This window comes from Thunnus maccoyii, chromosome 2 (genome assembly GCF_910596095.1).
Source record: "Thunnus maccoyii chromosome 2, fThuMac1.1, whole genome shotgun sequence".
NCBI classification, from domain to species: domain Eukaryota; kingdom Metazoa; phylum Chordata; class Actinopteri; order Scombriformes; family Scombridae; genus Thunnus; species Thunnus maccoyii.
This window is the reverse complement of record NC_056534.1, coordinates 4,810,819-4,837,087: the sequence shown is the minus strand read 5'-3', so window position 1 is coordinate 4,837,087 and position 26,269 is coordinate 4,810,819. Positions and strand designations below refer to the sequence as shown.

General features: G+C 39.1%; 2 protein-coding genes across 5 annotated transcripts in view; both read left to right on the top strand.

Annotated features, from left to right (window-relative positions):
- Positions 1 to 13,893, top strand: part of myom2a (myomesin 2a) — a 68,697-nt gene extending 54,804 nt beyond the window's left edge. For all 4 annotated transcript variants that reach the window (XM_042393512.1, XM_042393528.1, XM_042393539.1 and 1 more), the window contains 18 exons: positions 454 to 632; positions 757 to 871; positions 1,547 to 1,706; positions 2,086 to 2,192; positions 2,315 to 2,359; positions 2,461 to 2,597; positions 3,656 to 3,800; positions 4,603 to 4,662; positions 5,240 to 5,307; positions 5,407 to 5,520; positions 5,609 to 5,696; positions 5,784 to 5,822; positions 6,481 to 6,586; positions 8,944 to 9,107; positions 10,802 to 10,838; positions 10,937 to 10,959; positions 11,343 to 11,398; positions 12,270 to 13,893. In XM_042393512.1, the coding sequence (XP_042249446.1) occupies positions 454 to 632; positions 757 to 871; positions 1,547 to 1,706; positions 2,086 to 2,192; positions 2,315 to 2,359; positions 2,461 to 2,597; positions 3,656 to 3,800; positions 4,603 to 4,662; positions 5,240 to 5,307; positions 5,407 to 5,520; positions 5,609 to 5,696; positions 5,784 to 5,822; positions 6,481 to 6,586; positions 8,944 to 9,107; positions 10,802 to 10,838; positions 10,937 to 10,959; positions 11,343 to 11,398; positions 12,270 to 12,845 (2,219 nt within the window). In that variant the 3' untranslated portion in view covers positions 12,846 to 13,893. The remainder of the gene's footprint in view (positions 1 to 453; positions 633 to 756; positions 872 to 1,546; positions 1,707 to 2,085; positions 2,193 to 2,314; positions 2,360 to 2,460; positions 2,598 to 3,655; positions 3,801 to 4,602; positions 4,663 to 5,239; positions 5,308 to 5,406; positions 5,521 to 5,608; positions 5,697 to 5,783; positions 5,823 to 6,480; positions 6,587 to 8,943; positions 9,108 to 10,801; positions 10,839 to 10,936; positions 10,960 to 11,342; positions 11,399 to 12,269) is intronic.
- A 706-nt stretch (positions 13,894 to 14,599) lies between these two features.
- On the top strand, positions 14,600 to 24,422 carry LOC121881771 (protein FAM83B-like). The gene is made up of 4 exons (XM_042389492.1): positions 14,600 to 15,034; positions 17,790 to 17,954; positions 20,848 to 20,972; positions 22,430 to 24,422. The coding sequence occupies exons 1-4, from the start codon at positions 14,600 to 14,602 to the stop codon at positions 24,420 to 24,422; spliced, it is 2,718 nt and encodes a 905-aa protein (XP_042245426.1).
- The last annotated feature ends 1,847 nt before the right edge of the window (positions 24,423 to 26,269 follow it).

The window sequence follows — 26,269 nt, the reverse complement described above, 5'->3', positions numbered from 1 at the left end:
AAGAATAGCAAATTATTAAAGCTCTAAAATCTGCATTAAGTAAGTTTGTTTAACTGTCCTTTAGAAGATGCTGTAAATGAACCATATATGCACATGGTTGTCAGTGTAATCGATCAGTTATCATGGCTGAACAGTAACCTGCTCAGGCGCAATAATTGGCTTTTAAAAAATCTATTTTTCACATTTTCATCTATTGAATGTTGGAGGATGGGGCTTACAAGTAAGTCACCTGTGTCACATTTTATTGATAAGATAAAGGAGAATATGTTGTGACTATTATGTAACATAATTGTCTCTTTAATGGACAATTAAATCTTACAAAATGTAGAAATTCTAAGGAAAACTTTCATGTGACCGATCACAATGTACAATCAAACTACAGATAGAACTGTGAGGCAGGCTGTCTCCTTTCTTTGCTCGCGCTCATGTTTTTTTTGTTTTTGTCACTGACAGGTCCACCTTATGATCTGAGCTTCAGTGAGGTCAGAAGTCACTCCCTGGTCCTCCTTTGGAAAGCTCCAGTCTACACCGGAGCGAGCGCAGTCACCGGGTACCTGGTGGAAATGGCGAAAAAGGGCTCATCAGAGTTTGTCGCCTTAAATCACGATGCCGTGAACCACCGCTACCTGCAGGTGAGAAACCACCCGTCCAACTGAATATAATACTGTACTCAAACTGTTCCTCCAAATACCAGAACCTCCTCCCAAACCCCTGTCACAATATACATGTGAGGATGTTTTCCGTGGTTTCCTGCAGGTGAGTGGTCTGGAGGAAGGTGAATCCTACGTGTTCAAAGTTTGTGCGGTCAATGGAAGCGGTCATGGGAAACACTCTCAGCTGTCTGAGCCGGTCTGTGCCAAGGCTCTTCCAGGTAACACGCTAACATCTACTGCTACATGTGTTGGATTTACTCTGCACCACGCTCCTGTATGATAACAAAACACCTGCTAACATTTCAGGAATTTGAATTTGAATATTTGGACGTTAACATCGTTCTAGCTAATCAAAAACCCTTTCTGACTGAGAATTGGCAGTGATTGGGTTAAAAGGTGTAGACAGCAATGCATCTTGCTGCTGATGTATGAGCTGAGACCAACAAATGGATTATCAATGTTTACTGGAATTGTACCAGTCAAATGTTTGGACCTTCCCATTCACTTCAATAAGAAAGTGTGTCCAAACTTTTGGTTGGTGCTGTATGCCATCAGAATAATGAAATGAAAGCCTGTCCTTAATCCTCACAAAGAGGTCTTTGATGTGTTCAGAGGATTAATTTTTATTTATTTTAAGAAAGCCATTAAAACACCAACTTCCCCAAATTGTAGTTCCTTAAAATATCATCGGAAAAGAGGCATAAAGACTTTCAATTTAGCTGCTACAAGATGCTTTGTTATCAAAGTTTGTAAAAATTTATACCACAACTTGGTGAATAATATGAAAATCTTAAACTGTTCAATTTATAAGGTGCAAAGAAACACACAGATTATCTCACAGCTCAATGTTGATGGATGTGGACCGAATATTAAGCTGATATCCGTGTTTACAGGCACCAAGGAGATTGTGGCCGGTGTAGATGAGGAGACCGGAGACATCTTCCTGTCTCTCGAGGCCTGTGAGATCTGCGAGACCTCCAAGTTCGTGTGGTCGAAGAACTACAAACCCATTGGCGACTGCCCAAGGGTCGCCGTCACAACGGAGGGCAGAACGTAAGCTCGCTGTTATCTTCAACACATCGCAAAGACGTCAGGCAGAACTCAATGTTTATTTGACTTCACACAGGAACGATTTTCATGAAAGAATGAATTATTCTGCTGCACAGAGGCACTTTTAAAGTGTTAATATAAGAATTCATCAGTTGAAGACAAGAGACGTTGGTCGTCATGCAAAAACATTTTTGTATTCTTCCCCTAAAACTCGTTTAAAAGACTTTTTTCTGCAAGGTTTGCTCGTACAATTGTTCCAAATTGGATTCAACAAACTCTCTTAATTGCCTGAATTTGTTGTTTACAGCACATCGTGTGAAATTAAAAAAGAAAAGAAAAGAAAAAATGAATAAATAAATAAATAAATGTGTTTGTATCTCAGCTCTAGAATGACTTTCACCAACCCCGATAAAGACGATTTGGGCAGATACTCTGTGGTCGTCACTGACACAGATGGAGTCTCTGCCAGCCACACTCTGGCTGAGGACGGTACGTCATCTAGTTAACAAATAATATGTAATAAACAGCTACAGAATACTAACAAAGCAGATTTCAGAATTCTTTGTGGTCGACTTGTTGCTCATGTTGGTTTTGTTGAATCTGCTCTGCAGCCCTGAACACCATGCTGGAGCTCAGCCATGCCATCAGACATCCAAGTGAGTGTTGTGGATCTTCAGCAGACTTGTCGTATCTGTTAAATCAACACTATTTCCTCAGAATCTAATCTTTGTGTCTTTCTTTTTTTGTTTCTGCGAAGTTATTCCTCTGAAACATGGTCTGAACTATGAGATTTTGGAGAAGGGACACGTGCGTTTCTGGCTGCAAGCCTACAAACTGTCCCCAGACGTGTCCTACAGGTTCATCGTTAATGACAAGGAGGTCACCAGCGGCGAGGTAACGCTTCAACATTCATACTGTCTAAGTTTCAAAATTGAAGTGTAATCATATGAGAGTTTTGTGTTCCCTGTTTTGCACAACTTATCCCTAAAGCTACAACATAAAACTTTGCACCTCGAGGCAATGATATTAACCTGACACGCTGTGTTTCCTGCCCTCCGAGGCTGAAGGTTTACTTTACTTGATGACACTGTTACCTTGTTGTCAAGGAATCCAAACAAACACAGCCGAGTCATCCCTGTACAACAGTACATCAGTCAGCTTTTAGTCTTAATTGTCCTTCAAATGAAATGCTTCAGGTAAAATGATCTCATGACTCATCATGTTCTTCTTTTTCATATTTAACTTTGCTGACTACTTGTTTTCTTATGTTTTTGACCAATGGTAAAAGTAAAGATGGAAACCAAAGTTTAAAATGTAAAGCAAACATGGAGCCTGTTTTTCAGCTGTAAATTCATTGACAGGTCTTGAACACACAAGACTAACACTGACCTAATTTTCTAGAAAGCAACTAAATGTAGATTATTAATGTCCTCTGAGGAAGACTGGTCGATACATGTTGGTCCTGTTTTTATCATGTTGCCACTATAATAAAGGTTTTTTTAAAGATCCCCTCCAGACATGTATTATTAAGAAATAAAAATACTCTGCTTGGCACAATAATGTGTGTCTGATTTTCCTCCAAAAAAGTATAATTACAATGTTAAAATCCTTACAATGGCAATATATCTTATTTCAGAGGTTTAACTGCTGGACACAAGACGTCTCCTACGTCACTGTAAAGTCCATTCTTGTTTAAGTTGGATGCTGGACCAGGATTGACTTCGAAACTAGTTGAGATGTCACAAATCATAATTGAAATCTGGTTTTCAGTGAGCAAAGATAAACTTTCCACATTCAGCAGGTGAATGTGGAAACAAACTCTACACATACATCATTCTGCACAATGAAGCTCAAACATCCAACAAGAAGAAAAACATATTTTTGAGTGGAGAGGGTCTCGTATGTACAGTATACATACAGAACAATAAATATTTTCCTTTTTTTCTTCTCAGGGCCACAAGATCAGCCACGATGTGTCAACAGGAATCATCGAGATGACGGTTGATCTTTTCACCAGAGCCAACGAGGGCACATACACCGTCCAGATCCACGACGGCAAGGCCAAGGCCCAGACCTCCCTGGTCCTGGTCGGAGATGGTGAGGGTTTTTCTTCAGCCTCACATTACTGTCATGGTTTATCAGAATGTCATAAAAATGGAGGGGTGTGATACAAGCATCGCTAATTTATTAGGAATAGTTCATGTTTATGAGAATTTGTTGTGCTTGAGGTGTTTTTTGACCAATTTTAATTTTTTATGATTAAGGGAACTGGCCTCGAAGATCGAAATAATTCTCAACATTTATGAAATCTCCTGTAGTATTTCTTAAAGCACACTGAGATCGTCTTCACCTGAACCATATGCATATATGTTTTACTGAAAGATGCCTTGTGGGGTTTTCTTGTAAACAAACAAAAGAAATGTTTTCATTTGGTGTTACTCTCCAAGATGCAGTATGTGAATCATTGTAGTTGAATGCATTTCCTTCCTCTTAAAACAACTGCAAAGCTGATTTTTTGCCTTTACTGGCACATTGCTATGTTTCTTTGGGCATTAAAGCCACCTGTTCATCAGAGAAATAGTTGGCAGGAATTTGCTCTAATAGAGGTCAAAAGCCTTTAAACATTGTTGTACAAGTAAGCATACTTTAGTGGATGTACAATCATAGAGAGAAGTAGGCTAAATATAAATGCTGCAAATCTGGAGGAAAGAAACTAAATACTTACAAATTCTCTGGAGATTAGATTTAACGATATAATTGTGATATTGCAATTAATCGCAAACAATAAAATCACTTATTTTTGTTGTGGTCTTTAAATGATTTGGTATTTTGACAGGTAGAACATACTGTAACAGTAAATACTGAACTTTAAACACATGTTGGATTTTTTCTCTTTCAGTGTTCAAGGCTGCTCTGAAGGAGGCCGAGTTTCAGAGGAAAGAGCACATCAGGAAGCAAGGTACCGACACAAACACAGACCAGTAAACACTGAGAGGACAACCCTTCACCAATAATTATATATAATTGTGTTTGCTAGTTAGCAGGATATATAAAAAAGCTAAAACATGAAAATTAAGCCATTGTCCAGAAAATAATTGGTTAATCTTTGGTGTGGATTTAGGGTTTATTCACTTGTGATATTTTAAGATATTAGAGTTTTTAACATTTGGACTTTTACCAAATTTGAGTAGGAGTCTCTGCACTATGTGTCCAGATGTCTCCTGTTTTTGGTTGGGTGGACTGACATGTTTGGCATCGGTACAGGTCACCGCGACCCGACGCTCATTCCAGGTCATGGTTGTTGCCTGGCTCTGTCACTCTCATGAATAGAGACAAATCTGGCATCTGTATTTCATGATTGTCTGTCTCTTGTGAGAGAATATATATCTAAATATATTTATGATTAAAATGACAAATTTAGAGGATTTTGCAGCCTTGGTGGAGATATGTGTTCTCCGCATGCTTTCTAGTTTTTATTGCCTTCATTGTTGCTCTTTATGTTACTTGGACTAATTTCCACTTTATTGTCCTTTCAGGTCCACATTTCTCTAAGTATCTGTATTTCACTGTCACTGAGGATTGCACCGTTATGCTCGAATGCAAGGTAAATTTATCTTATCGCTCTCAATTTTTCCACCTTTTTTTAATCTCGTCTTTCTTTCACACCCTGCAAAAATCAATCTAATCCTTTTGCGTGTGACAGGTTGCTAACGTGAAGAAGGAAACAAGTTTCCACTGGTACAAAGAGGACGAAGAGCTTGTTCCAGAAACTCCTCCCAACGTCATGTCTGGAGCCTGTGCTATTCCCATCCCACTGGTATCTTATATGTTCATATTAATCATCCGGTTATCGTGCTTGTCGGAAATCACAAAGTTCATAATCTTTGTTTTTTTTTCTTTTTCAGTTCTCCAGAAAAGATCACGGCATTTACAAGGCCGTACTCAATGACGACAGAGGAAAGGACACGTCTGTGCTTGACATTTCAGGCCAAGGTACGCTTTTATGATGCTTATTATGTGTTATAGTAAGCATGTTATACAGTATTTTACATTTAATACTTTGTCTCTTTTGTTTCGCAGTGTTCGACGACATCATCAACGCCATCGCCCACATCGCTGGTAAGGTTTGATCAGCTGACTTGTGCATCATCTCAAACTTTTGATAGGATGAAATGATTGTGTTTGACTGATTTGTTCATTTAAAAAATGCTCCTGTTTGAACCGCCCAAGTGTGATTAAAGATAACATGTACCTGCAAGTTTTTCCTCAGGTACTGCAGTGAATCCAGTATTACCTCTGTGCTGCATGCAGCTGTATCACGACTTAGCCCGGAGGTGTGACTGCCTCTACTTACAAAGAATGTTAAAAGAGAAAACAAATTTAACCTTTAAACAATGACTTAAGGTACTCTTCGGTTATGTATTTGAAAGGTCATTTTGTAAAGAGGTGTGACGGTGCATCTAATGGCTTCTTCCAGGATGTGGGTGCTGGCCAAAAAAATCCTATAGAAAGGAAAAAGAAGCAACTCCCTGTAATCAATTGGAACAACACATGCACAGAAATACTCCAAGCATTTTAACACTTAAAAAGCTGAAATAAGTGCACAAATAGTGCTCTGGCAACATAAGTATATATATATACTGGATGTGTGTGGCCTTTACTGGTTGCACAGGCATGTTGTTTGAGTCAACCTGGCCGACATACATGACAGTAAAAACATGTTTATTTTGAGCTGTTTATTCCTGACCGTACGTTTATGTGTGTTTGTTTGTGTCAGGTGCGTCTGCCTCTGAGCTGGTGCTGCAGTGTACTCCAGAGGGCATCAGGCTGCAATGCTACATGAACTACTACACAGAGGAGATGAAGACCGTCTGGAAACACAAGTACAGTTTAAATGCTTTATTAACTATAACCGGATTCAAATATTTACTTTTACAGGAGGGATGAGAGAGAGAGTCTTGCCAGCTGTCTTGTGTAAACCAGCCAGTCATAACTCCCTAACAGTTGCCAAATATATCAGTATCTCCCATGGGTACCAACTTCTGATAAGTCCCTTTATAAAGGGTTAATAGGCATTAATTAATGGGTCAATAAATCATTTACTAATGCTTTATAGATCATTTATAAGCCAGGTTGTGGAAAATCTTCCTCCAGCATCAAACTTACTTTGTAAATTTAGCTCTGTCTCATCATGAAGACCCTCCGATGACATTAATACCTTCTAATATCATCATGTCTGCAAGTATAATCATTAGTTAGTCATTTATAATGGGTCTTTAATAATTAGTCTTGAGTTTCTCAGTTTCTAATAAGCCATCAGCAAAACTTTGTCAGTCACCTGCTATTATCATGCACATTTCCAGGTCTATATTTATGTTCAGGGGCTCTGCTGGAATATCTTTATATGATTTACGTTATATATCTGACGTGAAAGAGGAAGTAGACGTAACTTTCCAAACAAAGTGTTCAGAACTGGTTGAAGACCTGGCTTTTGACATTCAGAGATCATTTTTACATACATTAACCTCAAGTTTAGGAACTTTAACTATGTTTAACATCCAACATTGGAATAGTATATAAATCACAGAAGGCATGTTATGTCTCCTTTAATGATTGGTTCTTACAGTAATCAATCAAGTCTGCAGTTGTAAATGTCAATTAGCTGTTTATAAATAGATTTCAATCCAGATGCCTGCAGCCCTTTTCTACAAGTGGTCAAACTGCCCATCGGAGGGTCTTCATGAAGTTAAAGCGTTAAAAAGACAAAGAAAATTTGATGCTGGAGGAGGATTTTCCACAACCTGGCAACCTAAATGTTATTCTTCTGATTGGCTTATAAATGATCCGCAAAGAATTAGTAAATGATTTATTGATAAAGCCATTCATTCTATTTATAATCCCTTATAAAAGGTAGCTTATCAGAAAGTGGTAGCTTAATACACCTACAAGATGCATGGAGAGTGGAAGAAGTCTGAAGGGGTGAAACTCCAGCAACACTTGTAGTATAAAGAACAACTTTATTATGAGACATCTGTTTGCTGCTGCTGATGAAGCCCATGAGCTGTAACGCTGAAATTTAAGATGTTTTAACTGACCAGCCAAAACACGTTGGTCTCATATTGAAGTTGGTCTTTATACTGCAAGTGTTGCTGGAGATTTGACTTCTTATCAGAAGAAAGTGGTTCCTCTTATCAGCATCTTCATATCTGAGCTTGCTGATTTTTGCAACCAGGGACTGGTACTTGATCAGTTCATCAGGAAAAAGCTTTCGGTCAATCGAGGTCGAGGATTAAAAATAATTTCCAGCCTTTCAATCCAAAAACATCTACATGAGCAGTGTCAGATATTTTTGTTTGGAGACTTGGCTTCTGCTCAACGCTCATTTAAAGGGTGATTGTATTGTAGTCACCTGACACATGTACACCTAAAGTATAATAGTAAAACATATTCAACCCCATTAGTTATGACAGTTACACACAGTGAAATCATCACTGAATCACAAAGAGCCAAAGACTTACATCGTACATATGTTGCTGTTCTGGACTTTACAGCAACTGTTTTCTGTCAGCTGTCAAAAGCAAAACACCTGAGTTGATTGATTATTTATTAGTTGTTGTTTTTTTAGGAAATGTGACACTTCCTAATTAAGCCACAGTAAAAACTGTTAAAAACACATTACTGTAAATGTTTTGGCCTGAATATCTTAAAGGACGGGTTCACAGTCAGGTGCCCACGTGAAGATTAAAAACTGTTATTTCTTACTGTAATTATTCAATCTGTTCATACCGACCATTTAAAGGTGACAAAAATGTATTCCAACGTTTGCATCAAGTTTAAAGTATATGAGGCTTCAGCGGTCTGAGTTCATCAAATCAAGAGAATAACTGGAAAGTATTTTTAGTATAAATTTCCTTCTTTTTGTTAATTTCCTTACACTGCTACTGGAAAAGGAGGAATTTTATACTCAAAGGACATACATTTTGAAAGATATCCACTTTATTTGACTAACTGCTGAAAGCTCATATAAGATTCAAAAAAACTTTTGGAAAATTTTCACACCTTTCATACTGTACTTTTTTTACCAGTGATATTTTTCTTGATATGGTAGAAATACTTCATTAGTTGTGGCACTGTTGAATTTAAACACATCCGTCCGTAGCCATTGTAGCGGACACATTTCATTATATTATCAGTATGAGTTTAAACTAAATCCTGCGGCCTGTGATGTTACACCCTGCAGGGAGAGTAAGATCGCCTCCTCTGAGAAGATGAGGATCGGTGGCACGACGGAGATGGCCTGGATGCAGATCTGCGACCCATCCGACAAGGAGAAGGGTCACTACACCATCGAGATCTCAGACGGCGAGCAGACATACACCAGGACCTTTGACCTCTCTGGACAAGGTAAATATAGACGATTCTTATCACAGCAGCCATGACACAGTACAAACACACTTTAACTGCGCTTATTTTATTTCAACAAGCGATGAGGATATCCATTTTTTGTTTACTTTTTCTTATTTTATGACTCTGTAGATAGATTTGTTTTTAGTGTTTTCTGAGTTATAATTTTTATTTTATTGACTTTGACATGGACTCATAAGACACCAAAAGCACTTTTGCAGTGGTGAAATATTTGTCAGTTATAACACAAATAGCTTTGTCTTCTGTATCAAGCAAAAGCTTTTTTATAATCATTCATCCCAATCAGCTCATCAGAAATAAATTACGCTAACCCTAACCCTAACCCTAACCCTAACCCTAGCCCTAGCCCTAGCCCTAACCCTGGCCCTAACCATAACCCTAACCCTAACCCTAACCCTAAAAAAGGTGCATTTTAAGGGTAACATGGATTGTAAATGGTAATGCATTCCTCAGTTTAAGTTCCAGGGCAGCAAATGCACGATCATGTTTGGTTGCAAGTCTAGACTTAGGTACTTAAATAGTGTACGCCCTTACACATGTGTTTTAGCGTGTCATAGTTATAGCTTGGAGCTAATCCATTTTTACGTGTGTGTGATTAGAAGAACTTTGAACTGTATTCTGGATGCAGTGGGAAGCCAAAGAAGGGAAGCTAAGATTGAGATACTGTGCTTTCCTCTCATGGTTTTGCACATTGGATAGTTAGAGATATGCAGACAGGGTGAAATGAAGGCATGAATAACTTTCTCAAGGTCAAAAGTAGACAGAAATGGTTACATCCCCTTGGGGGAACTAAGGGAAACGGCAGCAGTAACACAACAAGCAAACATTGAAGAAGTCAAAGTTGGAGTAGATAAACTCAGAATTTATTTTAGCTATTTACAATATTTAAAAATACACAGAAAGTTCCCAAATGTCAGGGAGGACAAGACAAAGCGGTTGTGCCAAACTAACAGAAAAGTCAATAAAACAAAACTAGGCCTCACTAATAACTATATTTGAAAACAAAACACAACAAAAGACCTAACTTACTTATCTACAGAAATGACGTCACTAAAACTGTTATGATGGGGGCACCAACCAATAAACCCAGTGTGTCTAACAACGTTTAACTACGTGAGTGAAAATGTTAGTACCCCAACTTACCTACCGTCCTCAGCCTCCTACTATATTTGCTTTAACAAGTCTATCTGACAGTGAACCAACACCTCATACAGACAGACGGAGAAAGGAGAGGCCCTCACTCTCGAGTTCTGCTCTTTTGTAGAGGGCTCTGGATGGTGATTGGCTCATTCGAAATCCGAAAGAACCAATGAGTTGTATGACTGACACGCACAGATGGAAACCAATTAGCTGAAAGCACCTGGATAATGTCCCCGAGTGACGTGTGACAGAAATGGTTTGATTTTAGAGACGCTTCTCCTCAACTGTAAAACTCTAGTAAACTGGTTTTCAAAGGTCAGATCTGAATCAGAAATTACTCCCAAATTTCTGGCACATGGCCAGGTATCGGTTGGCATGAAGTCAAGTTTACCATTATACCATCATATGAATAAAAAAATATGAAATAGACTACAAACAACATATTTTCTCTCCAAGGAGACCAAGAAAACCAACCAAAACTTTTGGCGACTTTAAGAACGAGTGTATTAATGAGATTATTTTTCTTTTTGCAGCATACACCGATGCCTATGAGGAGTACCTAAGACTTAAGTAAGTTATTGGACAATATTAATACAGTACTTTAACATGAACCTGTAAAAAGTATTTAAAAGATTTTAATCATGCCAACCTTCTCTCTTCCCCTTTAGGGCAGCTGCATTTGCTGAGAAGAGTGAGTATATCATCATTTATTCTATCCACACTGTTAGTGAGAGATTATTCCCTCAGACATTGACCTATTTAGGATGTTTTTTTTAAATGTCATGTATCGGTCGAGGGATAATGTGGAATCACATTGTGGTGATGTCTTTAAAGACCCCTCATGCGACCTCAACAGCTCTGTGAACATTTTCAGAGGAGCTTACTTGCTTTCAAGGCAAAATACAAATGACTGTTTGAAAGTTCATAGAGTTTTTACAGTTTTCCTCCTCCTTCTGCTCATAAACTTGTTTACTTACATCACAGAATGTCTTTTTTTAGACAAATGTATGAATGCAAACTGATGTTTGTGACATGTTCGCTGAAGTAGGTCTAAACAAACATTTTTCTTCTCAGACCGTGGCAGAGTGGTTGGCGGCCTGCCTGATGTGGTCACTATCATGGAAGAGAAGGTGAGACTTTCTCAGAGTACACATGCTGATATGAACCAACAATGTTAACAACATGTAAAACGACATTTTTACAGGTTCGTTTCAGGTATTTTGTTTGCATCACTACAAACAGCCACGCAGTAAGGAAGTCAAAGGTCAGAGCTTTAGTGCCCTGGCGGCATTCCTACGAAGCAAATGCTGGAACAAAATGTCAAAACAACATCTGTGGGCGGCCACATGCTCTTACTATTAGTGAAAAACATACAAAGCAGTAAAAAAAGAGAGTAGATAATGGCGGACGCTGAGATGATTCATGAAGAGATCATTTTTCAGTCACAAGCCTCTCATTGGACTTTTTTGTTTTATTGTCAATCATGTAAATTACAAAAATATAGATTTTCCTACATAAACCCTAATGGTGTAATGTCCTACAGATAGTTTCGGTTTTATGTTCCAAGGTTTTGAGCCTCAGTTGTACTTCATGTTCAGTGCTAATTAGCAAAAGTTAGCGTGCAAATATGCTAAGCTATGTTGTGCACATGATAAAATTATAGCTGTTAAACATCAGCATGTTAGCATTGTCATTGGGAGCATGTTAGCATGGTGATATTAGCATTTAGCCTCACACAGACACTAGTTTGGTTGTAGACTCTTTCCTGAAGGTAGTGTATACCTAATACTTTGATTCAGGATGTTGGCAGAACTCTCAGCAGAGGAGATCTCAAAACCTTAGCAAATACAACCCAAACTATATATTTAGAAGTGTAGATACCACTAGCAGTGGTTTTTTGAGCCTTTAATTGGTTTCATTGCTTTACTTTGACAAACCCACCATGTTAAAAATTGCTGTCTGAATAAATTTTGACTTGAGTTGACTCTCAACCTTCTCCAGTCCCTGAGCCTGACCTGCACCGTGTGGGGAGAGCCGACTCCTGAGGTCATCTGGTTCAAGAATGAGCAGGAAGTCGCCTCCAGTGAGCACACCAAGATCACGTTCGACGGCGGCAAATTCGCCAGCCTCGTCATCAACAAAGTCACTCCCGATGACTCCGGCAAGTACAGCATCAACGTACGGAACAAGTACGGCGGTGAGTTTGTTGAGATCACCGTCAGCGTCTACAAGCACGGCGAGCAGATCCCCGAGCCCAAACTGGGACATCATGCCAAACCGGCCACACCTGTGGCCACGCCTGTGCCACCGAAGTCCCCTGCTCCCCACTCCAAGACGCCTACCCCCACCCCTAAGGCCCACACCCCCGCGTTATCCATGAAGAGCCCAACTCCAGCCTCCACCCCCGTCCCCAAATCCCCAACCCCAACCCCTAAGTCTCATACCCCGACCCCCAAGTCTCCAACCCCAACCCCCAAGTCTCATACCCCGACCCCCAAGTCTCCAACCCCAACTCGCAGCGTCAAGTCGCCCACCCCGCCCAGATTCATGAAGTCTCCCACCCCACCAAGGAAGTAAACGGTGGTGATGTCTGAAGGGGAAACGTCTGCTGATAACAACGCTGATTTATAGCATGAGTGTGAAACCACGTTGTTACTTTAAGGTTTATTTTTTGACGTAATCACTTTTGAAGTCCCTTTTTCTGAATTGCTGCGTATTCTGGACTACCACTTAGAAAAAACAGGTTGCTAAACCAGTCCTTACTCTCTCTATTCGTTTGGAGAACTAGTTGCAGGATACATGTAGGAAAAAACTACACAGGAGGGACTTTTACAGTGGCTACTAACATACAGTAGATGTCCTTTTCAGATGTTACATGTCCTTCAACTGGTCACTGTGCTATTGACACAGGTGGGAAAAAACTAAGAAAAATAAAAGGCCGGGTAGATATTAATGTTCAGTGTTTTTAAAAGCTGCACCTTCCACTATTCAATATTAGTGGAATGCCTGTATCCATTTTTTGTGGTGTTTATTACAACTTTGGTCTTATTTATTTAGTTTTGGTCATTGTTTCATGTTAAATGCTGATTTCTGGGAAGCAGCATCTCTAAAAAAAGAAGTCAGATGGGTAAAGTTAAAGTTTTGCTTTACTTTCAGTTTGGTAACAACCTGTCTGTCATGTGGTGTCATGTTTCTTTCCGTATCTGACTTCATTGTTGTGTTTGTTCTCAGTTTTTAAACAAATAAACTTGTGAGTGCAATATTATATATATTTATCAAAACTGAAATAATATGCAAAAACTACAGAAATAAGACCGAAGTGGTAATAAACCAGAGTTATTCTTTAAACTGGACGTCCAGGGAGTGAGCAGGTACAGAGCTGTCTGTCGTCAGTACCTGGGTGGGAAATTAACACCAAATACCAGATTATTTATTTGTTTTCCTCTGAGATGGTTGAGTTTTCCTCCACCTACTTTTCTCCCAGGTAGCTTTCTCTGTTAGTTAGTAGCTCTGTGAATAAAAATAGAGAGGACTATCTGTCTGTCTGTGACATGTCCCGCCTCCCCCCACTCCCAATGCTTTGTGATGGCTTGTAATGGCAAATAAACTTTACTTATCAAACTCTCTTTGTTGTCTTTTTGAGTAATCTCCTCTCAGCCTCACCCTAAGTGTCAGTGGGACGGTGAGGAGGTTATGATTCCTTCTGCAGCAATGAATAAACTAAATAATTTAAAAATAAGAAAGTGTATCCAAGCTGTGGGGGATTTTGTAGCAGCTGGATAGACAGACAAACCTGCTCCTGCACCTGAAACCCAGGTGAGCCGAGGTGGGTGTGGTGTCTTACAGTATGTGTGTGGAGCTAAAGGGCAGGTACAACATAGAGAGTTCAAATCCACACCCTAGTGCTGCTTGTTCATGGAGGAGACAACACACACACACCGAGACTGACTGGAGAGCTTCACTTTGCTCTTTTTATTATAAGGTTCAGGTCAGTGTTGGACTCGGATTGCACGGAAATATTTCTTTCACCAGTTATGAAGTAAGTAAGATTTCAGTGATTACTTGTTTAGTTCATGTTAATCATAATGTTCAGGGATAGAAGACACCACATGCCTCATATTGTTTACCTACTTCTAGGGAATCACATTTGACACGCAGGTTTTTACATGTTCACTTTAGATATAAACTGCCTCTTCTTTCCCAATGAGCTTTCCAGTTATTATTGGTCGGTTTTTAGTCTTAACAGCCTTGTTAACAGCCCTTTAACTTGTCACACTGAAGGTAAAGAAGAAGCCTGTCACACATAGAGACTCTGAAGGGATCTGTAATCAATGGAGTCCAATCTGTCCGCCCTGTCGCTGAATCATGAAGACAGTCCGGTTTACATTCAGCCACACTACAAAGAATCCTACCGTCTGGCCATTTATGCCCTGCTCAGAGGAGGGAAAGAGGCCTACGAGGAGTTCCTCCGAGCTGAGCAGATAAGACACTTTCTTTCAGAGGAGGAGATCTCTTTCATTTTAGAAAATGCAGAGTTACCGGTTGAGGAGGAGAACTCCACGGAGAGACAGGTCACAGAAGAGATCTACCCCTCTACTTACTTCCCAATAGAGTCTGATGAGGAGGTGCCGGACCTGGACCTGGGCTGGCCAGAGGTCACGCTGGAGGGCCTGGACACCAGCATCAGCCTGCTGTTCCACCCACCAAGACAAAACACACCAACCATCAAAGAAGTGATTCGGAAACAGATTCAGGAGGCGAGGCAGGTGAGGACCAAATACTGAATTCAAAAAGCCAGACTCTCCTCATCTGTCAGGTGTGTCGGGATTCATCTTTGTGGCTTCGGTTGCACCTGTGTAACCTTGCACGCTGGCAAATAGAGAACGAGGACAAAAGCAATTTATCAAAAGCACAAACTCACAATGAAAGGCGTTGCTTTACACACAGAGGTTAACTCTGCACACACGGTACACTGTCGTATATGTTAACACACAGTCAGCTGACACAAGTCACTTGTTATTGTTACTACAGAAGGAAACTTGTCATTAATCCTCTAAAAAGCATAAAGTACAAAACAACAATTGCTGCTGTTTTTGCAGTTTCACGACATGAATTATGCTTTAATTAGTACTGGTGAGTATTTTAGTTATTAAGTGATACTTTTCCAAGATTATTTCCATATTTATACTTTTATATACATTGAATTTACAACATAATCACAACATAACAAAGAGACAAAACAATAAAAGAAAAAAAAGAATTTACTTTAAATTCTATTTAAGATTTATAATCAGTTGATAAACATTTAAGTAATAGTTTATAACAGACTATATTGTAGTTGTCAGCAGATATGATACTCTCCTTCTGTGGGAACCAATACTGTAACTGAATTCTGGTGTATAAACAGACAATAAATGACAATGTAGTAAAACACAGTTGTAATAATATAAAATATCTCTTTATAATAGATATTATATTCATTGACAAATACTGGATGTTAATAAACACTTAAATGTGTCCTTATACCTGCTTATAACTACATTATAGTGTGTTTATTAAAGGTTTATGAATAAGGAGACTGAAAAAGAATGGTAATAAATTGGAACCTTAAACATCACTATGACTCTGCAGTTTTATAGCTTTCTGAAGTATATGAAGCATTATTGTCATTATCTTTACAAATGATAACCCCGACATCAATCATAATACCGTACAGAAGGTCTACTGTAGTTCTTTTGCAAATACAACAAGGGCTTAACAAGTTGTTTGGGCCATAACAGTGACAACAAAAAGAGGATTACACTGACGGTTGCAACAAAAAGGTTCCTTTGAGTTTCAAACAGTAACATCCTGTAAGCTTGTATAAATTTATCCTCTCAGGTTTGCAGCATAATCTCCACTGTCCATATACACATACACTATTATTTACTGAGTTATATATCATCAATGCAAACCTGTCATAATAAACGTAGCAACTAGAATAAACCAGGTCAGCTTTTCCTTCAGTAGCAGCTAGTAAACAATAACCAGTAGAGAATAATACAAACAACAGACTTTTACAATGGAACTCAATTAGACTTATAGGGAAACTCTGGTTTATTCCAACCTGATGTATTTCCAACAACATGTGGCCATTGTGGCTCTGTGTGTCTGCTAACTTTGCACTTGTTATAGAGATTTGGAGGAAACGAGGGCTTGCACAAAACAACATATATGGTGGCAAATTGTGCAATCCTTCTACAGCTTTCCAAAGAAACAAACGTTTGTCTCTGAGTCTGAACGTTAAACGTTACAAAATGCTGTGGCAATCAAATATTTCATAAGTGTCACTTAGAAGCCAACAACAAAGTAATTAAAAGTAATTACCAACAAACAGAATATTGAAGTTTTAATACAGTTTTTGGTGACACTATAAAATCATTCATCAGTTGTTCCACTGTAACAATCACAAAAACCTGGGCGGTAACATTAATTTAGACAAGAACATGTAGAGAAATAACAAGACAGCTGACTTGCAAGAAAAACTGAGCGCCTGAGGCAAACTATGACTCCGTTTATGACAATGAATAACAAATGGTCAGAGAAAGCTTTACATGCAACTTTAAATGCAAACAACAGCCTAAATAAACTGTACATTCAGCCTCATTGAGACAAAAATACATTTTCCTGCTGTGTAAGCTCCTCATGAAAAGGTCAGTCATATTTCATACGAACTACTCAACGTGTCTCAGCTTGAACGTACTTGATGTTCAGCTCCTTGTCTTCAGAGCTGACACTCATAATTCATAAATTACAGCAGGGTGTGTGTCTTTGTCTAAGTGTGCAGGAAATGGACTTTCACACCGCAGATATCCACCATCTGAAAATGACACAGTGGAGCCACTTGATATTTACTATAACGTCCGGTGCATTCATGTACTGTACAAACAGTGATGTAACTGTAGCTGGTAAAACCTGGTCTGATTATTATCACGACATGAACCATAAATCATTTTTGCTTTCATTGATGATTTCAGTCATGTGTTTTTTTTTCCTTAGAAACGCCGCTCCTCAGATACAACATGCTGCGATGTGTCCTCTTACTCATTTACCACATAAAGATTAATATCAGGCTAGAAATGTTGAGTTGCCTCTTTATAAAAGTATAAAAACATCCCTGTTATATCCATAATGACTATTCCACTTATGACATATAGAATCATCTTAAAATGTAAAACAAAGAATTTCCAGTCTTCAGGTTAGTTTTAGAGGTTTAAACTTGCATGTTTTAGTTTTGTGCATAAAAGCAAAGACCTTCTAGATCTAGACTCATTCATTCATACCTGCATCTGCAGTCTACTGTAATCTGTGAAGTTATGCTGACCTACAGTGTAACTGATTTACACTTTAACATTTCAAATGTATTTTTCTTGGTAAAGCTGTTGTATAACGTTCTACCTGTCAATAACATGCCTTCAACATGCCTACATTTAACTCTTTAGGCCTGTTTTTTTAATCTGTTTTTCAATCCTGCATCTTCAGATGATCGCCATAGCGATGGACATCTTCACTGACGTCGACATTTTCAAAGAGATCATCAACGTGGCACTCAAGGGGGTGGTGGTCTACATCGTTCTGGATGACTCCCAGTTCAAGAGCTTCTACAACATGTCGCACAAGATGGGTGTCAACATCCAAGACATCAAGGTAAGAAACACCAACAGCACTGAATACAACATTAAAGGATCAGTTTGGAGATTTTCTATATTTTTCTTATTGTCCATATTTCTCATGTTTGGAGCCAAATCACCCAAACCAACAATGAACTGATCTACTAAAACGTGAGTGTGTTCTTCTGTGCCGTAGACCTCCGTTGTTGTCCAAAAACTATTAAAAACACGTCGATGAATCACACCACTGCACTGGGTGACATGTTCCTTCATTATGAAGAGTTTGGTCACGCGAGTTTGTTTAGAAACGGCTCCAAAGACCAATAACAGCGATCATGTTTTCATTCTCTGGAGAGTAGTTCAGTGTAAGGCAGACGCTGCTGAGCATGTACGGGAATGCAGTTCACTAGCTTGTTGTGCTGCATATCACAACCTCTTAACTTGTACTACATTCTACATTGTTAATAACTAGTGCACAGTGGCGTCTGCCTTAAAGGAAAGGTTCACAGTTTTTCAAGTGTATCTTAAAACAACAATCAGGTGTCCAGATGAACAGTGAAAGAGGTTTTGTGAAGGGATCAAAATCCACAATGTATCCACACAGTCGTTTTGTGCAAAAATGCATTTAAAAGTAGATGTGAAGCTTATATGAGGCTTCAGCAGTCTGAGTTAGTCATATCAAGTGGATATCTGACACATTTACAGTCTTTTTAGCATCAAATTCCCTCTTTGTGTTTCCTCAGACAGTGTTTCCCTGTTGAGCTGCAGGTGGAAGTATAGTAACAAAAAGAGAAACTTTGGCACTAAAAAGACTGTAACGTTGAAAGATATCTACTTGATTTGACTCATTTGGACGCTGAAGCTTCATATTAGCTTCAGATAAACTTTTAAACACATTTTTGCACAGAAGGAGGACTGTGGATTTTGTCCCCCATCACTTACATTGTAAGGTCATTATGAAGTATGAACAGGAGGAGTGATTACAGCAAGAAAAACATGTTTCAATGTTTATTTGGGCTCATGACTGTTGTTTTAAGACAGACTTCAAAAATTGTGAACCTGTCATTTAAAATAACATCTCCTCTTTCTCCCACATAGAAAAATCCAGAACGTTAAATATGCAAATTAATTTCAAAAGTTGAACTACTAGACACAAGATGTCTCCTTCTGAGTGTGTGAGATTTCAAGTTTACACGTCCTGTAACATGTGTAAGTTAAATACTGGATCACATTTGGCTTCGAGATAGCTGTGATGTCATTAATCATGCTTGTAAGCACACGTCTTAAACTCAGATTTAAGGTGAGCACAGAGAAACTTTCCTCCTTCAGCAAATTCATGTGAAAACAGCCCTCTGGTGTAAAATACTACACATACATCATTCTGCATAATGAACATCAAACATCCAACCGGAGTAATAAGAAGCAAAACACATTTTTGAGTGGAGGAGGACTTTAAAACTACCTTAATCCTTTTTTTAATCTGTACCTGCACTTCTTAATGTACAGTCTCAGACTGCCTAGTTGCCTAATTTTACCCCTTAAATACCTTAAATTCTCCAGTTGTTCTTCACTCATTCATATGAGAGCAAACAAAGGTGCATAAGCATCATTTAAGGACTCCTTATGGTCTAAATTATATATTTCTGACACATTTTTCCTTAATCTGGAATATGGAAACTGTCAGGAGACTGTAAAGTTCAGCATTGGAAGATTTTGCTCCATAGAATGAATTCTCACTTGATGTCAATGAGATGAACAGAAAGAAAGAAAGAAAGTGATGATGTAGCGCATTCAAAAGTACAACACATTGGCTCATTAAATAGGATCTGATGTGGCCATTTTCTGACATTTTAAACAAGAAAATCAACTTATTTTCCTGCTCTTTCAGCTGCATGTTTGTAGATTTGTATTCCATCGACGTGTCCCTGCCAGAGGAGGATTCGCCTGTGGCATGACCTTTCTTTTATTGGCAGGATTATTTAGTGGATTAAATTTGACATTTGTTCCACGCCCTCATAGAAAGTCAGCATTTCCTCGCTGCTGCTGTTCTACCTATCATTACGAGACAACAGAACGGCAGCAGCCGTAGGACAGATCTGTTTGCATGGCTGGATTTTCCTGTTAAACTGCGTCAAGATGATACTTAAACAGTGCAAACAAGAAGTCAGCAGAGTGAACACACTGACGGTTTTGTCATCTACATGCAAATTGCTTAGCCAGTAGCCACGTCTAAATACCTGCCTCATAAAAAAAAAAATGACACACAGGTCTGGTCTTGTTGAGTTTGTGCTTTTTATGTGTCAACTACTTCTTCTAATTTTCCAGAATTGCTTTGTTTAAAATTTACTTAAAATACCTGTGTATAAACTGAATCTATTGAAGCAAAATACATCTAATTTAAAATGAAAATGATATTGATTTACCTAAAAACAGACTGATTCTGAAACATGAAAAGGACAAGAGGACAGAAAGTTCAAACAGGGATCTTTTACAGAGTCGGGTTTGTCACTAGGACGACCTCTTTCACTCCATAATATAAAACTATTGATTAAAACCACTTAAAGGCTGATATTTGTTACATTTCACAAGACATAAAGTCTATAACAACGGTTCCCAAAGCGGCTGCTGTGGCACCAAGGAGTGCCTTAAGGATCTATTGTACATTTTTAATATAATTTCACCACATGAAAATGAGGAGACATCTACATTAGTTGAGCTGTAGTTGAGCTACATTATAACATTCATAAGTGCAGATTAACTTAAGTCTGCAACGCATTGTCACGTGATGTCCTTTAAATACAATTATAATCACTGATTACAAAAGTCACACGTACACAAACAACTACTCAGTTACAGTAATGACAGAAAATGGAGTTTGTTTCTTCCCCGCAGGCGGTGGTTGTTGTAATTCATCTTCCTTTCTCCATCAGACCATTCGTGTTCGGACGGTTCGGGGACAGCAGTATCAGTGTCAGTCTGGGTTGAGGTTTCATGGAAGTTTGGAGCAGAAATTTATACTGGTGGACTGCAGAACAGTTTTGTATGGAACATACAGGTGAGTTGATGCCAACCTGCAAAACTCACCAGTGGTGGAAAGTAACTAAGTACTTTACTCAAGTACTGTACTAAAGTACAATTTTACATAGTACAGTACAGTAAAAGAGTATTTCCAATGCTACTTTATACTTCCACTCCACTACATTTCAGAGGGAAATATTGTACTTTCTACTCCACTACATTTATTTGACAGCTTTAGTTACTTTTCAGATGAAGATTTGACACAATGGATAATATAAAAAAGCTTTTAAAATACAACACATTGTTAAAGATGAAACCAGTGGTTTCCAACCTTTTTGTCTTTTGACGTCTTACAAAAAGCAGTGTGTAGTCGGGGTCACATTTCACATGTCTATGAGTTGTTAACAGCTCCACCAAATAGTGATTTTTCCCTCTAAACTTCTCACATGCTTTCATTTCAATAAATGTTCAAATGATCCAATATTTCAGCAAAAATCAAAGATTAGAGAAAAAGTCCAAAAATAGGTTTGTGTATCTAAACCTTGTTTTTTCTTCTTTCCTCTCCCATTAATCATCTCACGACCCCTCAGATTTATCTGCTGACCCTTTGGAGGGCCCGACCCCTAGGTTGGGAACCACTGGACTAAACTAGCTAACTGTATATAAAGTAGTTGAAACTAGCTCCACCTCCAGCAGCTACAACAGTAACATGCTGCTCTAACACTGATGATTGACTATTAATAATCTAATGATGTCATATATAATAATATATCAGTCAGAGGGACCAAACCACTACTTTTACTGCAATACTTTAACTACATCAAGCTCATAATACTTATGTACTTTTACTGTAGGCGGATTTTACTTTACTTCTTCCACTACTGAACCTCACATAGATGTGTCTCTCACAATTAAATCACATTAAGCATTGACCTGAATTTGTACACCTGACTGGTCTGTCACACACAATATCTCTGGTGTTCTCCTGATTCAATTAAGGGAATTTGATATCTCTGATATTTAATAAAATGTATTAGTAAACTAAGAAGAAACAAGAAATCCTGTTCACTGTTGGTCACTTCTACTCTTTTTACCAAGTAAGATTCACAACCTGAATCTTACTCGATAAAGGTCTGATTGAAAGGTCAAAACTAAGTAAGATGAGTACAAGTGACCAACTGACAGATTTCTGGAGAGGGTTTGGTCCTATCCAATTAAAATGTGATAGTGTGCAAGAACATCTTAAAATTAAATAAAAACTAGAAAAGTGATGTGTTTGGTGGTAATTGTAAGCTTTGGTCATGTTTATACTGTAATATATTAATGATTTAAAGATAATAAGGGTACATCCTGACATCATATTGATTTGCATCAGTTTAAATATGTCTAAACATATATTTTAATAAACTACAAAGATGACTTTAGGTAGGGTGACACTGTCACTCCATCCCTGCTGCCTGTCTGATGACTGTTTACCTCCATTTTCCTTTCCAGCTACACATGGTCGTATGAGAAGATCAGACTGAGCATGGTCCTGGTGATCACGGGTCAGCTGGCTTGCTCTTATGACGAGGAGTTTCGACGGCTGTATGCTCGCTCCATAGTACCTGAACTTCTGTCCACCTGTGGTCAGGGGCTGAGAGACAACGTGAGCCTGCTCAGCTCCAGCCATCTCTCCATCCACCAAATTAACATGAGATCCAGAGCGATGCCCAGCATGAGAAGTGCTCAGGATGACAGGTTTAACACTGCCAGCATGCTGACCAGGGGCTTGAGCATGCAGGAGAGGCTGAATCAGTCTCACTATGTCACTGAGATGGGGAATCTGGTGAGGGGACACAGTTATGGAGGAGATCTGCAGAGGTTAAACTCCATGAGCCGGCTGAGGATGGGGGCCAAGGACATTGGCCCTCTTGAGAGGACTGCCTCTGCCTTAATGCTAACCAACAGCTTGTCACAGCAGCACCTTAGACACCGGACTCTCTACGGTTCGGACCAGAATGCGATACCGTTCTGCTCTGAGACGTCCCTCAACAAGTGGAAAATCGACACATACCTTAATGACAGTAATGCGCCTCCAGATGGGTCATGTGATGTGTTGTCTCCTTTGACGTCCCCATATGGCAGTCACATAGGCTTAAACGAGCATCAGTCACAGCTGATTCACAGCAGATCGAGGGATGTTAAGTCCAGGTTGGAGGAAATGAGGCAAAACAGACTCAGTCAGCAGGATGGCATCAATCTCAAGCAGAGCCAAGAGTCCATAAGGTCCATGTATTCGACTTTGGAAAGACCTAAATTAATGACTTCATTAAGAGGTCTGGACATAAGGCAGAGCATGGCAGAATTAGAGCCATATACACAAGACAGCTGCAGCTTGGAACCAGCCAATCACAAAGACAGTGAGCCAAAAATGGAAGCCCATCTCACTGACGGGCACCGCTCTGCATCTCACTATGACATCAAAACAATTCTAGATCGAAAGACGTACGACTGGCATGAGCCTCTTTCCAGGACGACCTCAGCTACAGATCTAGATATAAAACTCAATGAACCATCACTCAAGTATTCTCAACAGCCAAGAGGGATGGTGTCTTTGATTGAAATCCCTGAAGAGAAAGAAGGTTCAAATACACGCGTCAACTCTGCGAACTCCATGAAATCGAGCATACCTCCAGAATCTCAGCATCAGGATGTACACAGAGAAAGTGAGGACTCTACAGGTTACAGTTCGGGCTCCGCTGCTCAAAGAGAAGGCGATAAATCAGTATCCGGCGAGACAGAAACTAACCCAAGGATCTTAAACACATCTGCAGGATCTCAGCTTGTTGCAGATTCTAATGGTCAGACAGAAAAGCAGCAGGAGGAAAACCCATTTCAGAGGAAGAATTCCCTAAAGTTGAAAGTATATTCACTGCTTATGTCAGATGAAAAGAAAGCATCCAAAAAAGAGGAGAAGTTGCTGCAAAGAAAGGCCTCATTTAAATCACAGAATCCCTCAGGATCAAACCAATCACTCAGGGCAGACAACTCATGGACACCATCTGCTGCAGAGCAAACAACAAAGAGAGGTGAATCACCGATCATGCAGAACTCTGTCTGCTCTCCATCTGAGACAGAAAAGCATAAATCTCCATTCTCCTTTAGCAGGTTATCTCCTCAGCGTTCAAGCAAAAAAAAGATAATCCCTGCAGAAGAGCAGGAACTAGGCTCAAGAAGCACTCTGAATGACGAGACACCAACTGTCAGTCCAACCAGGAGAGAGAAAGTCTACAGTCGATTTGAGTATTTCCTGAGCACTGATAATATTCCTCTGGACAAATCAACGAGGACCGCAAGCATGCAACCCTCAGACAAAGACAGAAGCTCTTACCTGAACAGGAGTGACTATTCAATGTATCAGACACAAAGTAATGCACAAAGCGCTGACAACAAACTGGGGAGATTCATGCAGCGAGTAGGAAATCTCATTGGCAAGAACAAGTAGAGATGCAGGACGAGGAGAAGGCCACCATGCTCTCAGGAATGAAGGCAAAGTTAGTGCAAAGTCCTTGAATTTGTTCCTTGATTTATTCTGGCTGCCACATGGAGACACAGATGCTCTATGTGGTCACTTCTGCAGTATGCTACATTTTTCCTTTGATGGGTTTGATAATGTGACTAAGATTTTATCAAGGAAGATACGTGTTACAGCCAAAAACACAAGATGTGATGTATCAGGTGTCTCTTACAAGATAAATGTATGTGTGTATTCCTCTGAACTGGATGCTACAGGAAAGTTGTGTCGATGTGATAATACCAGTATGTCAAGGTTTGTACAGACAACCCTGGTGCCTAGAAATAAATACGTTTTACTAGAAACACAGTGCTGGCTGAATTACGTTTTCTCTCGACATAATGAGAAAATGTTTTTAATCAACGTATTTGTCAAGTTGCAAAAATATTTGTACTGAATGTATTAGAGAAATGATCAGTGACAACGTATTTCATTTAGTTTTTATGCCAAAATATCTGATCTTGCAGTACAATATCCACTAATAGAAACTTTTTACGGTATTGTTTAGGCACTGGCAGCACTTGATTAAGGTTACAGAAATATTTATTAACATTTAAGCAAAACCATCTGTCATTTACCTAAAAGGATATGGCTGCCGATTATCTATATTTTTCTTATTGTCAACAAATCTCATGTTTGGATCCAAACCAACAATGAATTGATCTACTAACAAGTATTGCGTGTGTGTATCCAAAGCCTGATATATCTTATTCCTCTGTGTCATAGTCCAAAAACTATTAAAAACATATCAGTGAATCACACCGCCTGCACTGGGTGACATGTTCCCTCATTATGAAGAGTTTGGGCATGTTTAGAAACGGCTCCAAAGACTAATAACAGCAATCATGTTTTCAGTCGCTGGAGTAGTTCTGAGCATGCACAGGAATGTGGTTCTGTTAACAGAGCTTGTACAATGTAGTGCAAAGCTAAGAGGTTGTGATATGTAGCACAACAAGCTAGCAAAACGCACATGCTCAGTGGCATCTGCCTTACACGGAACTACTCTCCTGAGACTGAAAACTTGATCACTGTTATTGGTTTTTGGAGCCGTTTCTAAACAAATTACCGTCACCATAATTTTGTGCATGAACGTGGTTCTGTTAACAGTGCTTGTACAATGTAGTGCAAAGCCAAGAGGTTGTGATGTGTAGCACAACAAGCTAGCAAAGCGCACATGCTCAGTGGCACCTGCCTTACACAGAACTACTCTCCTGAGACTGAAAACTTGATCACTGTTATTGGTTTTTGGAGCCGTTTCTAAACCAATTACCGTCACCATAATCTTTGTGGCGCAGGAACATGTCTATCGGTGCAGCAGTGTGACTCACTGACATGTTTTTAATAGTTTTTGGACAACAACAGAGGCCTACGGCACAGAGGAATAAGATATATCAGACTTTGGATACATACACAACTCATTGTTGGTTTGGCTCTGCACATGAGATTTGTTGTCAATAAAAAAAGTATAGAAAATTGTCAGCCTTAACCTTTAACCAAAGTGCTTATATAGCGCTTAATTCATTAGAAAAAAATCAGGCAGTGATTATGTTTGTCAACATAATGTAATTGGGAAAACAACTAAGTTGTATATAAGCGTAACTTTGAGGAGACAGGGTTGTTACAGATGAAGTTAAAGCAGGGTGAATATGACTGTAGTGTCTTTATGTTGAATGTGTTTTTTTTTCTTAGCCAAACTGCTTTTGTAAAATATACCTTTTCTAATAAGCAGTGATGTGACACATTTTCTCTCTGATGTCTTAATGACTTTGACATTCATG

What these genes read in the sequence shown, in the direction of transcription:
- LOC121881771 (XM_042389492.1), top strand. Translation starts at nt 14,600, where the DNA reads ATGGAGTCCAATCTGTCCGCCCTGTCGCTGAATCATGAAGACAGTCCG. An exon ending in AGATTCAGGAGGCGAGGCAG is followed by an intron (nt 15,035 to 17,789) that starts GTGAGGACCAAA and finishes CTGCATCTTCAG; the next exon opens with ATGATCGCCATAGCGATGGA. An exon ending in GTTTTGTATGGAACATACAG is followed by an intron (nt 20,973 to 22,429) that starts GTGAGTTGATGC and finishes TTTCCTTTCCAG; the next exon opens with CTACACATGGTCGTATGAGA.